The following is a 16529-nucleotide window of genomic DNA, read 5'->3' as shown; positions in this document are numbered from 1 at the left end:
GCAGTGCTGTCCGCACGCATCCGATGTAAAATCTTGGACTCGTCTGGCTGAATATAGGGTGGTAGCGGAGTTGGTTGTTAGAAATGTTTTGATGGTGGGTGGAAAGAGATCACTGTCCGGAGGGTTGCCATAACTATCGAAAAAACAACTAGGTCCGTCCTCATCCAAATAAACAGCGGTCCAGTGTTCGCCCGGCATGTGGGCCGGATCCGTATTAATTATCGTCATTGCAGGTAAGTTCGTTATCGGTACCGTAGGGAGTTGATCACACGGTAGAACACCGATAAAATGTGGTTTGCACATGATTTTTTCCATGACGGCGGTGAGTTGTACCGTGTTCATTTCAATAGTAATCGACCAGAACCTGTCTGCGGTTAGAGAGCTCCACGATGCTGTCAAAAACTGCGTAAACTATTAAATTAATAGTGCGCGGCAGTGGGTTTTTGAAACGGGCTTCGAGTCTGATGTTACCCGACTTGACGAGGGAGATGTGCTGACCGCAGTCTTCATCAGGTGTGAGGTTAAAGGCGTAAAGCGCGTATCCGTTCAGAAAATCATCGCGGTCGATAGATAACGGTTGGTTTTTAAGATGTCTACCCGTTGCCATAGCCAGCTGGTAAAATTCACGTACCGCCAGCCCCGCTGCAAAATCGGGTTGCAGCGGCTTTGCAGGGAATTGCTGTCCGTCGACGTAGACTGCCAGGTACTCCAAGTCATAATGTTTAAATGCAAAGGGGTTTTTCCCATAGTTTCCAGTGAATGAATCGTTATCAACCATAGCCAGAACTAAAGATTTTGGCAGTGTTCCTAAAAACAAATTTTCTTGATTTGAAACACGGCTGCCGGCCGGTATGGAGAAATTTTTTAGGCATACCCTGTCTATAGGGTACTTGGCCGTAGCCCCGAGTAAGGCCTGCGCGTGTCCTAGTCTAACGGATGGTGATACGGACACTTTCTTGACAAACAGTGACGCAGTCATGATTTTTAATTTGTAAGCGGGGTCACCAGTTTTCATCAGACAGAATTCATCCTTGCCTCTGATCATGCGAATTTTAATGTCAACGCCGTTCAGCATTAATTTTTCTTGAAAGAAAATGTCGCTGTGAATCGGCGCAAGTAGCTCGACAGTCTTGCTTTCGCTTGTGTATCGAGCTCTTTTTGTCAAGCCGGCGTTAGCGCCCGCGGGATCCGCCACGTCCATCTGACCGGCTGTATCTTTGTAAAACAGCCCCGCGGAGAAGAGTGATTCCAGCGCATCTTTACCGTAATTAATGAGGCTCTCGATTATGGCCCGGTATGGATAGGTACTCGAACTCTGAGATATCAGCCGATCACCAAGACTGACGTCGACTTGCGAAAATATAGTTGCTCCGGGGTAATTTATTAGACCGACCTTTGCGTCGTCCGCTAGGTCGCTGCCATCAGGGGCTGTGATTTTAAGCCGTAGATACACCAAGGTGTTATTTAGGTCCAAATAATCCTCGCCGGTTCCGGCGATAAAAAACTCCAACGGAGCAGAGTCCGATATAGCCGATAATGGAGGAACTTCTAAATAGCTGTTTTTCTCAATAACAGTTTGCGTTAGCGGGACCGTGAATAGGTCCAATTCAGACTTGATGCACTCGCCTGACATGCGGTGTAGTAAGGCCATGTTAGAAAATGGTTCGCTTAACTGATACGTTACGCTTCACAGACTTCTTACGCTTTCTACTACCGACTGCTAACTTCTTGAAGGAACGGGCTGTTTTCTTCTTTTTTGTCACGGTACGACCACGCCTCCTTATACCCGGAGGTTTAGATAGACTCTTTCGTGCCATTACCATCAAGCCTGATCCGCCTTGCGGTTTAGAGTCGTCGTTATTTGATCTCGACAGAGCGTTCGAGACTACGTCTGTCACTATATTTTTGGCTGCCGATTTTAGGTGAGGTTTGGCAATGCTGAACCCTCTTTTGAGAAATGGTATGGCCATCCTAAACAAACCTCTGAACAATCCACCAAGACCGGCCCCATACATAACTCCGCCCCCTGCGTATCCTGGCAGACCTCCGCCGGCCTGATTTCGGTAATAATTGACATATTCCGCAGCGTTCGTCTCACGGGGGTTATAATAATTCATTTTAAAGAATAGAATGTTTCGACGGTTTAAAGTGAAGTTTTACAACAACTTTTCCGTAAGAAAATGGTATTTCGCAGTTATGATCGTCCTTCAATTCCACGACAATGTCCGTGATGAGCTCCTTGTTGACCGGTACGTAATGAGGTTTGTCGTATCTAACACTAACCGTTTCCTTGTTTTCACCCGATATATGTACGCATCTCAAAAGGGGGACGTGCGAATCCCCGACGGCCTGATATTGGATAATGTCTGTGTAAACGTAGATCGTATAGAGACCCGCGTTAATATCAGCCTGATAAGGGGCGTATGTATTAACACTCGTTGTAAAATCAGCTTCAGCATGGTAGTCCGCACGTCCGAGAGGATCATCCGGCTTCACCCCTAAAATAGTGGCGAGTTTTCCATAGAACCCTACCGCTATGTTACGTATTGCCACTAGATACACCTTGTTTCTCAATTCATCATAACGCAGTTCTCCGTTCTTTGCAAGAACCTTATTTACCCCAAGGATTACATCGTAAATGGTCGCGTAGTATCCACCATTTATTTTTAATTCCTTCCTTACAGTAGTCCCCGATATCTTTCTAATCTTTTTCTTTTCCCCCGGTTTATCTCCTTCCTTTTCCGTCGGGAGTGGGGCCTTGTAAAGCGTGAAACCCCCATCCTTATCACTTAAGGTGTACCAACTTTTAGGATATTCAATTTCAGCAAGCGCAACATCCCATTTTCCTTTCAAGTTGATGGTTGTAGATAGCCTCGTTCTGTAACTAGATATACGGTTTTCAGGATAGACGTCCAAAGATGCGTTGCACGGCAACGTAACATAGAAACCTTGATCTTCCATGATAGTAGCCTTTACATGAATGAACCGATCCGTAATGAGTTTACGCGTTTTAAGGCTTTTGCAAATCCACCAGAGTTTTTTTGTCAATATAGCTATTAAATTTCGACGGCCATCCTAACCATTTCACTAAAACGAGCGTAGACCTCCCCTGTTTTTTCTCCCCTAAAACCTTTTCCACCTTAAACGACTTGTTTTTGCTCACAATGATCTTTTGTAGCTCTTTTTCATAAAAAACTCCGTCGATGATCTCACCGTCGTAATCAGATAGTCTGTAGACAGGTGGTTGACGAGGAATGCATGCGGATATTGTGAAAAATTCCTCCGTGTAGTTCTGCTCATACCCTTTGGCGAATGGCCCTCTCACTTTAGAGATCCTAACAAGATCTCCGACTTTATATTTAAATAAAACCTTTTCATTCTTCTTTATATCACCGTACAAGTTTTGAAACACACTCGCCTCATTTTCTTTGTTGACGTCCAAAGGTCGCATCCTAATACTCCGGTGATAACTGCTGTTGTACCCCTCCATAATATCTTGTAAAACATCTATGTACCGGTGGGAGTTTGTGGCCGTTAAAAATCTCCACATACGACTTTTTAATGTTCGATTAAAACGCTCCACGACGCTAGCTTTCAAATCCGTAGCCGTTGCGAAATGAGTGATGTTATGCTTTTTCATTAAGTCTTGAAAACGCTTGTTAAAAAATTCCGTCCCCTGATCAGTCTGTAATTTCTGCGGTACACGTCGCTCTTTGAGTATAGACTCAAACGCCTTAGTGACCTCTGCACCGCTTTTATTCTTTAGTACACGACACCACGCATACTTGCTAAATACATCGATGCAAGTCAACAAATATTTATTATTATCATTATCCTTGGAATACGCAGTCATATCAACGAGATCCGCTTGGAACTGCGCGTCGATACCATAAACCACAACTCTATTGCGTTTGTATTTCACAGGCGCGGTTCTGTGTAATGTGTAAGCGTCCTCACCGGCAAGCCAATCTGAAACCTCTTTATCGCTTAGACGGACGCCACTATCCTTAAAGACCGCGTCTTTTAGGCGTTTTTTCCCCCCTAATGATCCGGGGTTGGAAGGTGTATAATAAGCATCTTTCATGAGCTCTGCCATGTTATCGGCTCAACCTTTTGCAAAAGAATAAGACAAAGGCTGGTATGCGTTAAACTTTTTATTAAAAATCGTTACAGAATATATGATAGGATATATATGATAATGACAACTATCTCAAAGTAATAAAACAAGAAAATATACATGATAGGATATATGATAGCTATCTCCGAGTAATAAGACAATAAAATAAGAAAGACAAGGTATTACATGCAGAGTATGAAGAGTAAAATTTTGTTAGATACACTCTAACCAGAAAAGAAATTCACGACATGTCTTTAAATCACAATCTAAGAAATGATCAACCGCTGTTTCAATAAAAGGATTTACATCGAAATCAGCATCTTTTAACACCAACTCCTCACAAACATCAGTTACAAAGGCACAGATACATGTGATGTCGGCAAAACGCAACTCTGCTTCACACACTATATCCAGAACGTTTCTTAAAACAGAAAGCGGTTCATCGTTATTGGCACATTCGGTGATCATTTTACCCCATGTACATATCACTCCTCGAGCATTTTTCATTACTTTCTTGAGATTCTTTACACGCTTATCTTCATCATCATCATCATCATTTCTTCTTCTTCATCATCAGAATTTGAAAATATGATCACTTCTTCCAGCAATCTCTCGAGTTCTCTTCTGTAATGTTCTTTGAACATATTTCCCATAAAATCTTTTAGGCTATATACCAGACCCATGTTGTTAGTGTCGGTGGTGCTGCTGACGGTTTCTTGGTTACTCTCCATCCGTAAGGGGTTTACCCGACCAGATATCGACCGCGTCGTAGACTGCTTTCTTGCACGATTCGTCCACAAGCTCGTCCCTGATTGCTTGCAGCCTGCTGCCGATGTACGGCTCTTCTTTTAATTCATGCAGAATAGCTCCGGTTGTTCCTTGAATCCGTTGAGGGTGCGACTTTAGTCCGCAGCGTTGTAGCGCGTGAGCGATAGCGCGGCGAAGGCTGGGTTTAAACAGCTTGCGGGTCAGTTCGTCAAAGTGAGTATCGAAGAAAAATGTAGGTGGTTCAAACAGGCAGGAGTGTTGGAGCTGGCTGGGGTGATCAATGGCACAGCCCTCACAGTCTTCCTTCAACTTGTTGCTGATGATGTGCTGCAGCAGCGCTGCGATCGTGGCTTTCACGGTCTTGAATCCGATATCGGTAAAGCAGCCGTAAACTAGGCGACCGTCTCTTGTACTCCGACACAGACAGCGTCATTTTTGTGTCTAGGGACGGTGACTGGGAGCCACCTCTGGGTGATTATTTGGGGGAGCTGACAAATGAGATAGATGACGGTGATTATATCACAGAGTTTTGCTCCAGCGGCCCAAAATCTTACGGTTATCGCACGGCCAAAGGTAAAGTGTGCATGAAAGCTAAGGGTATAACGTTGAACGCTAAAAATTCCCAAGCCATCTGTCTGGATAGCCTTATCGGTCTGGTTGACGGTTATGTGACTTTGTCTGATGATACGCAATACATCCTGGCTCACACTGAAAACATTGTGAGGAATAAAAAGACGCTCACTTTGCATAACAAGTCAGTCGTTAAAAGGTTTAAGGTGGTGTATAATAAGCGCAGACTTCTGTCCGACTTCACCACCCTTCCTTATGGCTACTGAACCTACGATGCACAGAGGGTCCCGGGATGTTTCTGATTTTGATTTCAGACTTCAGTTCCCATTCAGTTGTGTGATAAGTGGACCTTCAAATTCAGGGAAGAGTTATTTTGTAAAAAAACTGTTGGAAAATGGCATGAATTTGATTTCTAAAAAAATTGAAAACATTGTTTTTTTGTATGATTGCTGGCAACCATTGTACGATGAATTACTTAAATTGTATGACATTAAATTTGTGGAAGGAATTCCCCCGTGTCTGGATGATGATGATTTACTACCTGTCAGTAAAACCAACCTACTCATTTTGGATGATTTGATGGGAGTGGCCTGCGGGAACAAGTCTGTCGAAAAGGCCTTTACGCAATTTGTGCACCACCGCAATCTCAGCGTTATATACATCACTCAAAACTTATTTGTCCAAGGTAAATCCAGCAGGACCATTAGCTTAAACACAAATTACTTAATTCTGTTTAAAAACCCGCGGGATGCCAATCAAGTGGCTGTGCTAGGACGGCAGATGTACCCCGGAAACGCCAAATACTTCATGGAGTGTTATCAAGATGCTACGAGTCAACCTTTCGGCTATCTAATGATAGACTATAAAGCAAAAACTCCTGAACAATTTCGCCTCAGAACGGGGTTGCTTTCCAACCACCAAGTGGTTTATCTCCAGAAAAAACGAAGGACGTGACAGTCGCTATGTCGGCCAGACTTTGTAAACATCTCCCGCTATTAAAACTGCTACATAAATCGACGCCTAAACAACGCCGTCTTATTTTACAATCGGCATCCGACGAACTCATTTTAACATTGTGCGAAGTCGCTCTTAACATACTCTATGGCACGATTCCTATCAACCGTCAGCAGTACGAAAAACTGAAGAGGAGGAAATCGGAAATTAAATTTGTTACCAATAAAAAAATTGGTATATCTGCCAAGAAGCGCATTTTCAACCAGACTGGCGGTTTTCTTTTACCTCTCCTGAGTGTCGCTGTGCCCTTTATTTCAAGCTTAATAGCGTCTAGACAGGGCTGACGATGGAATACGCCGAGAAGATGTATTTAGTGCCTCAACACCAACTGGAAAAGCTGAGAAATGAAAATGTTCGTGAGAATATTCAACAGACCGTTGAGAACGATCTGGATACAACCATAAGAAGTATTCTACAGAGGTCTGATTTGAATCAATACGAAAAAGCCAAACTCTATACAAACACCCTGAGCAGGTTTTTGGCACTCGTTAAACAAGGCAATCGTGAGAGTAGCGTTTTAACCCTTTCACTACCTCATTCCGAGCCCACCCATAAAGACGACCGCGGTCCTACCGACGATGGCCACAACGGCAATGTGGAAGATGTCGCGACCGAAGTTCTGAAGAATGTACCATCAAGGAGCGCGAAAAATACGCGCTACATATTAGACAAAATGTCTAAAGCTAAAGAGATCAGCGATTGGAACGAGTCGGGGGAGTTTGTGTTCAAGGGTAAAGTTATACCGGGGTCACACATGTTTGATTTGATAAAAAATATCACTGCTCCGCACAAGGTACGGGATGACCAAAGACCCGTAGGATGGACCAAGTTTCTACAAGCATTTGGGGAATTAAACATTCCATTTTCTACAGTGCCGAATCATCATGTTAGACAAACGATTAATTCTTTAAAGAGTAAACCACGCGCCGACGGCACTGAGTATGGTCCCCAAGCTAAAAAGCCAAAAAAGAAAAAATTCCCCCACTCATCGTCTCCGCGATCAGAGGATTCATCGTTTAAGTCGCATTCTTTCGATCGTGGACAGTGGTTAGAATTTTAAGGTTTCTTTATTTTGTTAATATTGGAATAACTAAATGCACTGTTCATGTACCGGATGTTTGCATGTAAAATAAAAGACAAGAGAAAGATTCCCGTTTAAGCGTTTTTATTCGTTTATATACTAAACAATCACATTGTTAATTTGATCAATCAACCACAGTCCGTAGAAGTATTACAAGATTGTACACATTGAATACACAGACTTAATTTTTCATTACAAACATTCGGCCTTAATCTTTTCACAAAGAGCCTGACCATTTTATCATTTTTAATATAATCGTCGCTGTAGAGCCTCAGCACATTGTCATAGTCGACACCTCTGGCCATGTGGTACAGAAAAAACACGCAGTGCTGTCCGCACGCATCCGATGTAAAATCTTGGACTCGTCTGGCTGAATATAGGGTGGTAGCGGAGTTGGTTGTTAGAAATGTTTTGATGGTGGGTGGAAAGAGATCACTGTCCGGAGGGTTGCCATAACTATCGAAAAAACAACTAGGTCCGTCCTCATCCAAATAAACAGCGGTCCAGTGTTCGCCCGGCATGTGGGCCGGATCCGTATTAATTATCGTCATTGCAGGTAAGTTCGTTATCGGTACCGTAGGGAGTTGATCACACGGTAGAACACCGATAAAATGTGGTTTGCACATGATTTTTTCCATGACGGCGGTGAGTTGTACCGTGTTCATTTCAATAGTAATCGACCAGAACCTGTCTGCGGTTAGAGAGCTCCACGATGCTGTCAAAAACTGCGTAAACTATTAAATTAATAGTGCGCGGCAGTGGGTTTTTGAAACGGGCTTCGAGTCTGATGTTACCCGACTTGACGAGGGAGATGTGCTGACCGCAGTCTTCATCAGGTGTGAGGTTAAAGGCGTAAAGCGCGTATCCGTTCAGAAAATCATCGCGGTCGATAGATAACGGTTGGTTTTTAAGATGTCTACCCGTTGCCATAGCCAGCTGGTAAAATTCACGTACCGCCAGCCCCGCTGCAAAATCGGGTTGCAGCGGCTTTGCAGGGAATTGCTGTCCGTCGACGTAGACTGCCAGGTACTCCAAGTCATAATGTTTAAATGCAAAGGGGTTTTTCCCATAGTTTCCAGTGAATGAATCGTTATCAACCATAGCCAGAACTAAAGATTTTGGCAGTGTTCCTAAAAACAAATTTTCTTGATTTGAAACACGGCTGCCGGCCGGTATGGAGAAATTTTTTAGGCATACCCTGTCTATAGGGTACTTGGCCGTAGCCCCGAGTAAGGCCTGCGCGTGTCCTAGTCTAACGGATGGTGATACGGACACTTTCTTGACAAACAGTGACGCAGTCATGATTTTTAATTTGTAAGCGGGGTCACCAGTTTTCATCAGACAGAATTCATCCTTGCCTCTGATCATGCGAATTTTAATGTCAACGCCGTTCAGCATTAATTTTTCTTGAAAGAAAATGTCGCTGTGAATCGGCGCAAGTAGCTCGACAGTCTTGCTTTCGCTTGTGTATCGAGCTCTTTTTGTCAAGCCGGCGTTAGCGCCCGCGGGATCCGCCACGTCCATCTGACCGGCTGTATCTTTGTAAAACAGCCCCGCGGAGAAGAGTGATTCCAGCGCATCTTTACCGTAATTAATGAGGCTCTCGATTATGGCCCGGTATGGATAGGTACTCGAACTCTGAGATATCAGCCGATCACCAAGACTGACGTCGACTTGCGAAAATATAGTTGCTCCGGGGTAATTTATTAGACCGACCTTTGCGTCGTCCGCTAGGTCGCTGCCATCAGGGGCTGTGATTTTAAGCCGTAGATACACCAAGGTGTTATTTAGGTCCAAATAATCCTCGCCGGTTCCGGCGATAAAAAACTCCAACGGAGCAGAGTCCGATATAGCCGATAATGGAGGAACTTCTAAATAGCTGTTTTTCTCAATAACAGTTTGCGTTAGCGGGACCGTGAATAGGTCCAATTCAGACTTGATGCACTCGCCTGACATGCGGTGTAGTAAGGCCATGTTAGAAAATGGTTCGCTTAACTGATACGTTACGCTTCACAGACTTCTTACGCTTTCTACTACCGACTGCTAACTTCTTGAAGGAACGGGCTGTTTTCTTCTTTTTTGTCACGGTACGACCACGCCTCCTTATACCCGGAGGTTTAGATAGACTCTTTCGTGCCATTACCATCAAGCCTGATCCGCCTTGCGGTTTAGAGTCGTCGTTATTTGATCTCGACAGAGCGTTCGAGACTACGTCTGTCACTATATTTTTGGCTGCCGATTTTAGGTGAGGTTTGGCAATGCTGAACCCTCTTTTGAGAAATGGTATGGCCATCCTAAACAAACCTCTGAACAATCCACCAAGACCGGCCCCATACATAACTCCGCCCCCTGCGTATCCTGGCAGACCTCCGCCGGCCTGATTTCGGTAATAATTGACATATTCCGCAGCGTTCGTCTCACGGGGGTTATAATAATTCATTTTAAAGAATAGAATGTTTCGACGGTTTAAAGTGAAGTTTTACAACAACTTTTCCGTAAGAAAATGGTATTTCGCAGTTATGATCGTCCTTCAATTCCACGACAATGTCCGTGATGAGCTCCTTGTTGACCGGTACGTAATGAGGTTTGTCGTATCTAACACTAACCGTTTCCTTGTTTTCACCCGATATATGTACGCATCTCAAAAGGGGGACGTGCGAATCCCCGACGGCCTGATATTGGATAATGTCTGTGTAAACGTAGATCGTATAGAGACCCGCGTTAATATCAGCCTGATAAGGGGCGTATGTATTAACACTCGTTGTAAAATCAGCTTCAGCATGGTAGTCCGCACGTCCGAGAGGATCATCCGGCTTCACCCCTAAAATAGTGGCGAGTTTTCCATAGAACCCTACCGCTATGTTACGTATTGCCACTAGATACACCTTGTTTCTCAATTCATCATAACGCAGTTCTCCGTTCTTTGCAAGAACCTTATTTACCTCAAGGATTACATCGTAAATGGTCGCGTAGTATCCACCATTTATTTTTAATTCCTTCCTTACAGTAGTCCCCGATATCTTTCTAATCTTTTTCTTTTCCCCCGGTTTATCTCCTTCCTTTTCCGTCGGGAGTGGGGCCTTGTAAAGCGTGAAACCCCCATCCTTATCACTTAAGGTGTACCAACTTTTAGGATATTCAATTTCAGCAAGCGCAACATCCCATTTTCCTTTCAAGTTGATGGTTGTAGATAGCCTCGTTCTGTAACTAGATATACGGTTTTCAGGATAGACGTCCAAAGATGCGTTGCACGGCAACGTAACATAGAAACCTTGATCTTCCATGATAGTAGCCTTTACATGAATGAACCGATCCGTAATGAGTTTACGCGTTTTAAGGCTTTTGCAAATCCACCAGAGTTTTTTTGTCAATATAGCTATTAAATTTCGACGGCCATCCTAACCATTTCACTAAAACGAGCGTAGACCTCCCCTGTTTTTTCTCCCCTAAAACCTTTTCCACCTTAAACGACTTGTTTTTGCTCACAATGATCTTTTGTAGCTCTTTTTCATAAAAAACTCCGTCGATGATCTCACCGTCGTAATCAGATAGTCTGTAGACAGGTGGTTGACGAGGAATGCATGCGGATATTGTGAAAAATTCCTCCGTGTAGTTCTGCTCATACCCTTTGGCGAATGGCCCTCTCACTTTAGAGATCCTAACAAGATCTCCGACTTTATATTTAAATAAAACCTTTTCATTCTTCTTTATATCACCGTACAAGTTTTGAAACACACTCGCCTCATTTTCTTTGTTGACGTCCAAAGGTCGCATCCTAATACTCCGGTGATAACTGCTGTTGTACCCCTCCATAATATCTTGTAAAACATCTATGTACCGGTGGGAGTTTGTGGCCGTTAAAAATCTCCACATACGACTTTTTAATGTTCGATTAAAACGCTCCACGACGCTAGCTTTCAAATCCGTAGCCGTTGCGAAATGAGTGATGTTATGCTTTTTCATTAAGTCTTGAAAACGCTTGTTAAAAAATTCCGTCCCCTGATCAGTCTGTAATTTCTGCGGTACACGTCGCTCTTTGAGTATAGACTCAAACGCCTTAGTGACCTCTGCACCGCTTTTATTCTTTAGTACACGACACCACGCATACTTGCTAAATACATCGATGCAAGTCAACAAATATTTATTATTATCATTATCCTTGGAATACGCAGTCATATCAACGAGATCCGCTTGGAACTGCGCGTCGATACCATAAACCACAACTCTATTGCGTTTGTATTTCACAGGCGCGGTTCTGTGTAATGTGTAAGCGTCCTCACCGGCAAGCCAATCTGAAACCTCTTTATCGCTTAGACGGACGCCACTATCCTTAAAGACCGCGTCTTTTAGGCGTTTTTTCCCCCCTAATGATCCGGGGTTGGAAGGTGTATAATAAGCATCTTTCATGAGCTCTGCCATGTTATCGGCTCAACCTTTTGCAAAAGAATAAGACAAAGGCTGGTATGCGTTAAACTTTTTATTAAAAATCGTTACAGGATATATGATAGGATATATGATAATGACAACTATCTCAAAGTAATAAAACAAGAAAATATACATGATAGGATATATGATAGCTATCTCCGAGTAATAAGACAATAAAATAAGAAAGACAAGGTATTACATGCAGAGTATGAAGAGTAAAATTTTGTTAGATACACTCTAACCAGAAAAGAAATTCACGACATGTCTTTAAATCACAATCTAAGAAATGATCAACCGCTGTTTCAATAAAAGGATTTACATCGAAATCAGCATCTTTTAACACCAACTCCTCACAAACATCAGTTACAAAGGCACAGATACATGTGATGTCGGCAAAACGCAACTCTGCTTCACACACTATATCCAGAACGTTTCTTAAAACAGAAAGCGGTTCATCGTTATTGGCACATTCGGTGATCATTTTACCCCATGTACATATCACTCCTCGAGCATTTTTCATTACTTTCTTGAGATTCTTTACACGCTTATCTTCATCATCATCATCATCATCTTCTTCTTCATCATCAGAATTTGAAAATATGATCACTTCTTCCAGCAATCTCTCGAGTTCTCTTCTGTAATGTTCTTTGAACATATTTCCCATAAAATCTTTTAGGCTATATACCAGACCCATGTTGTTAGTGTCGGTGGTGCTGCTGACGGTTTCTTGGTTACTCTCCATCCGTAAGGGGTTTACCCGACCAGATATCGACCGCGTCGTAGACTGCTTTCTTGCACGATTCGTCCACAAGCTCGTCCCTGATTGCTTGCAGCCTGCTGCCGATGTACGGCTCTTCTTTTAATTCATGCAGAATAGCTCCGGTTGTTCCTTGAATCCGTTGAGGGTGCGACTTTAGTCCGCAGCGTTGTAGCGCGTGAGCGATAGCGCGGCGAAGGCTGGGTTTAAACAGCTTGCGGGTCAGTTCGTCAAAGTGAGTATCGAAGAAAAATGTAGGTGGTTCAAACAGGCAGGAGTGTTGGAGCTGGCTGGGGTGATCAATGGCACAGCCCTCACAGTCTTCCTTCAACTTGTTGCTGATGATGTGCTGCAGCAGCGCTGCGATCGTGGCTTTCACGGTCTTGAATCCGATATCGGTAAAGCAGCCGTCTGTCGCGTCAAAATCCTGTTTAGTAGCGAAAGGTGTGTCGGCGTAGAGTTCCGTCAGGAAGGAGAGGTTGCGGTATCCGAGCTCTGTGCAGAATTTATCCAACCATTCTTTCAAAGTGTCCGTTGCAGAAGTGTTTTCTGTTAGAACATGATCCGTAGCATTATCATCAGGATGATCGAGATCGCATTTGTATGAGTTGATGAAGCAGTGCATCTGCTGTGGAGACATGTCTCGAGCCATGGCTTATAAATGAGAAGTGTTGGTGGGTTAGACTTACCCGCTCTTTTAATGGCTGTAGTGAATGGGCGGGGCCGGCAGTTCGTACATGTCGCTGCGGGGGCATCTCTCTGGGTGGAACAGGGCCACTTTAATTTTCTTGTAACCATCATGTATGTTGCACCAATTGAACATCTTGTTTATCGCCGAGAAAAAGCCACTCAGCAGATCCAGATCACGCCACGTGAACAAAAACTGCATCTCGTACAGTTTGTCGTGTTCTTCCTTTTCCACAAGGCGTCGGGGTGGGTCACGGAGCTTTGTCTTGTCTTTGCAGCAGAAAATGTAGACATATTCGTCGTCATTCTTCATAGAATGGTCTCCGACCACACGGAACCGGGTATTCGGCACCACACCGTCAAACTCAGAGATGTACAACGGCATCCCCCGGCAGTCATTCAGATCCTTCCAGACACGGCCGTAAAACAGCACCCAGTCTTTCTCATGAAACACCACACACGGATCCCCCCGGTAAAAATCACCGAGGGTATCTGCTGTGTAGAGAGTCACGACTCTGGATGCTTTATGAAAGATGTAGCCAAATACCCGCTTATTGGACATTATATTCTCCTTTTTCACGACATCCGTATTGTCATGGAGAAACTTTGTTATACTCGTATGTCTGCAATGTTTTTTTGGTGCCATTTCCAGCCCGTCATATATCGAGTCATCATCGCTATCCATATCAGGAGTTCTAGGTGAGTTTAAATGCGCCATGTCTATGTAGCTCATAGCTCCTCTTCTCATTTTTGCAGAATGTCTGAACCTCTATTTATATAACCCTGTGACGGAATGCGACAGCCCCGAAATATCTGTTCAAACAACCGGGTCAAACGATCATTCACTCCCGGAGGTCACGGGACAAACACAAACAACATTACATTCATCCTAATATCAACATCCAGATGGACAAACACAAACAACATTACATTCATCCTAATATCCGAAGGTCACAGGTCAACAGCCAGATGGACAAACACAAACAACATTACATTCATCCTAATATCCGGAGGTCATAGGTCAATGACATCGGGGTCAAAGGTTGTGTTGACACAGCTGGACACAAGGTCATGTGGGGAGGGGGGACGACATGGGTGGTCCGGAAGGGGGCGGTACCGGAAGCAATAAATCACTTTTTGACACATGCCCCAGGGTAATGACTACTGAAATCTATAGGTGTACCAAATGATTCATTGATTAACCATTAAGTTCAGTTGGATTAAATAATAGATAAATGTATTAAACTGAAAGAGAAGAGATGCAAATCACAAGTTTGATAGTAATAGCATTATGAAAGGCAGTTACTGTGAATGAAACATTTGTATAGATGAAACACTTATTTTGTGTTGTGAAAAGGATACTTTCTGATTTTGTGCATTGTACTAAAACAATTGAAAATATGCTGAAATGTTTGAAAAAGTGCACTTTTGATGATCTGTTGTGATATTAGTACAAAGAGTTTTGAAAATGTACACCTTACTTGTGAAAATAAACAGACGGCTGCAGTAACAAACACTTCTGTGAGAGAGTTATGAGAGTGTAGTTTAACCCTTTAAGTCTCTTAAGGAGTGCTGAGAGTCATCTCTCTAACCCCAGTGTACCGCCCGCCGGCGCCACCTAGCTATGAAATAATTAATAATCATATTTTCCAAAACTCCTGCCTTGATCAACACAAAATAGGTGTGATTTTATAGCTCTAGTACGGAGTAGAATACAAGTGTAATTGTTTTAGGCTTTGATTAAACTTGAGCGAGTTTTTGTACGTGAAAAAAAATCTTCCAAAAATGTAAACAAGGTTTCTATCAAACGATATTGATCTTTTGACTCTTCTTGCTATAGTTTTGGAGTTATGAGTGTTTCCTTTTGTTTGTCTCTAAAAATGCCTTCAGGGCTTAAAGGGTTAAAGAGTTCAGAGCTGTTATTATTGAGGAGAAATAGAGCAGCTCTGCTATTGAACTAAACCACTGTTAGTGATGTTGCTGATGCTGAAATAGATGTTGAAATCAGCCATGAACGATCATCATTTGTGTCAAATCCCAACGGACGCAGTGGATCAACAGTGTCCATTAGTCCTTTGGAAATACGGTCATTTTCAGCTCAGTTTGAACGTTAAACATCTGTTTCTGCACTTTCACTTTTCTCTCTCTCTCTCTTCTTCACACTATCAGGAGACGACGGGATTTCTTCATTCTGCTGATCTGAATCACATTCATGATCATTCATACTGTCATCAGTTCACATCAGTCATTCACAAACCAGTTCAGGATTAAATGAGTCTCAAATGTGCTTTTATTCAATCTGATGAACAATTTACAACATGAATATTAAAGCAACTTTATTACTCTGTTTATTCCAGATTCAGAACAGTGTGTGTGTCTGATCTAGATGTGTAACTTCTACAATGAACAATGAAAAACATGAATTAAAAATGAATGAATACAAATGTGATGAAGTGAGATTTGATGAGTGTGTGTGAAGATCAGAAAGAGGATTTACAGAGTGTCTCTCTATCCTTTAATATCACACAGAGACACTGAGGAGGAATAAACAGAAAATCCAGCACAGAGGGGTTCAGTGAATGTGGTGTTGAGTGTGTGTAAGTGTGTGAGTGTGTGTGTGTCAGAGACTCTGTAGAAGGACAGAGAGCCGGCCGACACGTCCACATACACTCCTGCTCTCTTAGAGGATAGACGGACAGCAGGTATAACAGTTTCTCTCTTCTTGTGCCAGACAGTGAATCCTCTATCAGAGCAGGACAGACTCCAGGATTTGTCATTGTATCCAAACTCACAGTCATCAATCCCTCCTTTCCTGCTGATTCCTTCATATGTCACTGATATTCCAGCACCTCTCTCGCTCCATTCAGCCTCCCAGTAACAGCGTCCAGTCAGTCTCTCTCTACACAGAACCTGAAGATACACATTAAATCTCTCTGGATGATCAGGATACGGCTGATCCTCTTCCACACGCGTCACCTTCCTGTTCCCATCAGACAGAACGAGTCGAGGGTTTGCTGTGTTTGGATCCAGCGTGAGATCACAGGCATCTGAACACAAGAAGAGAGAAACATCAAGAACAACAGTGAAGATGTGTGTGTGTGCGTGTGTGT

At 43.2% G+C, this 16529-nt stretch overlaps 3 protein-coding genes across 6 annotated transcripts in view; all 3 read right to left on the bottom strand.

Moving 5' to 3' along the window:
* Window positions 1–343: 343 nt before the first annotated feature.
* LOC125247045 (uncharacterized protein F54H12.2-like) lies at window positions 344–1651 on the bottom strand. The gene has a single exon (XM_048158208.1). The coding sequence runs from the start codon at window positions 1649–1651 to the stop codon at window positions 344–346; it is 1308 nt and encodes a 435-aa protein (XP_048014165.1).
* A 6565-nt stretch (window positions 1652–8216) lies between these two features.
* Window positions 8217–9524, bottom strand: LOC125247044 (uncharacterized protein F54H12.2-like). Its single transcript, XM_048158206.1, has one exon. It carries the CDS (start codon window positions 9522–9524, stop codon window positions 8217–8219), a length of 1308 nt encoding a protein of 435 aa, XP_048014163.1.
* A 6162-nt stretch (window positions 9525–15686) lies between these two features.
* LOC125247878 (NACHT, LRR and PYD domains-containing protein 3-like) overlaps window positions 15687–16529 on the bottom strand; it is a 31783-nt gene continuing 30940 nt past the window's right edge. For all 4 annotated transcript variants that reach the window (XM_048159414.1, XM_048159415.1, XM_048159417.1 and 1 more), the window contains one exon: window positions 15687–16466. In XM_048159414.1, the coding sequence (XP_048015371.1) occupies window positions 15928–16466 (539 nt within the window). In that variant the 3' untranslated portion in view covers window positions 15687–15927. The remainder of the gene's footprint in view (window positions 16467–16529) is intronic.

This window comes from Megalobrama amblycephala, linkage group LG15 (genome assembly GCF_018812025.1).
Source record: "Megalobrama amblycephala isolate DHTTF-2021 linkage group LG15, ASM1881202v1, whole genome shotgun sequence".
NCBI lineage: Eukaryota > Metazoa > Chordata > Actinopteri > Cypriniformes > Xenocyprididae > Megalobrama > Megalobrama amblycephala.
The sequence above is the reverse complement of the archived record's forward strand: the minus strand, read 5'-3'. Positions and strand labels throughout refer to the sequence as shown.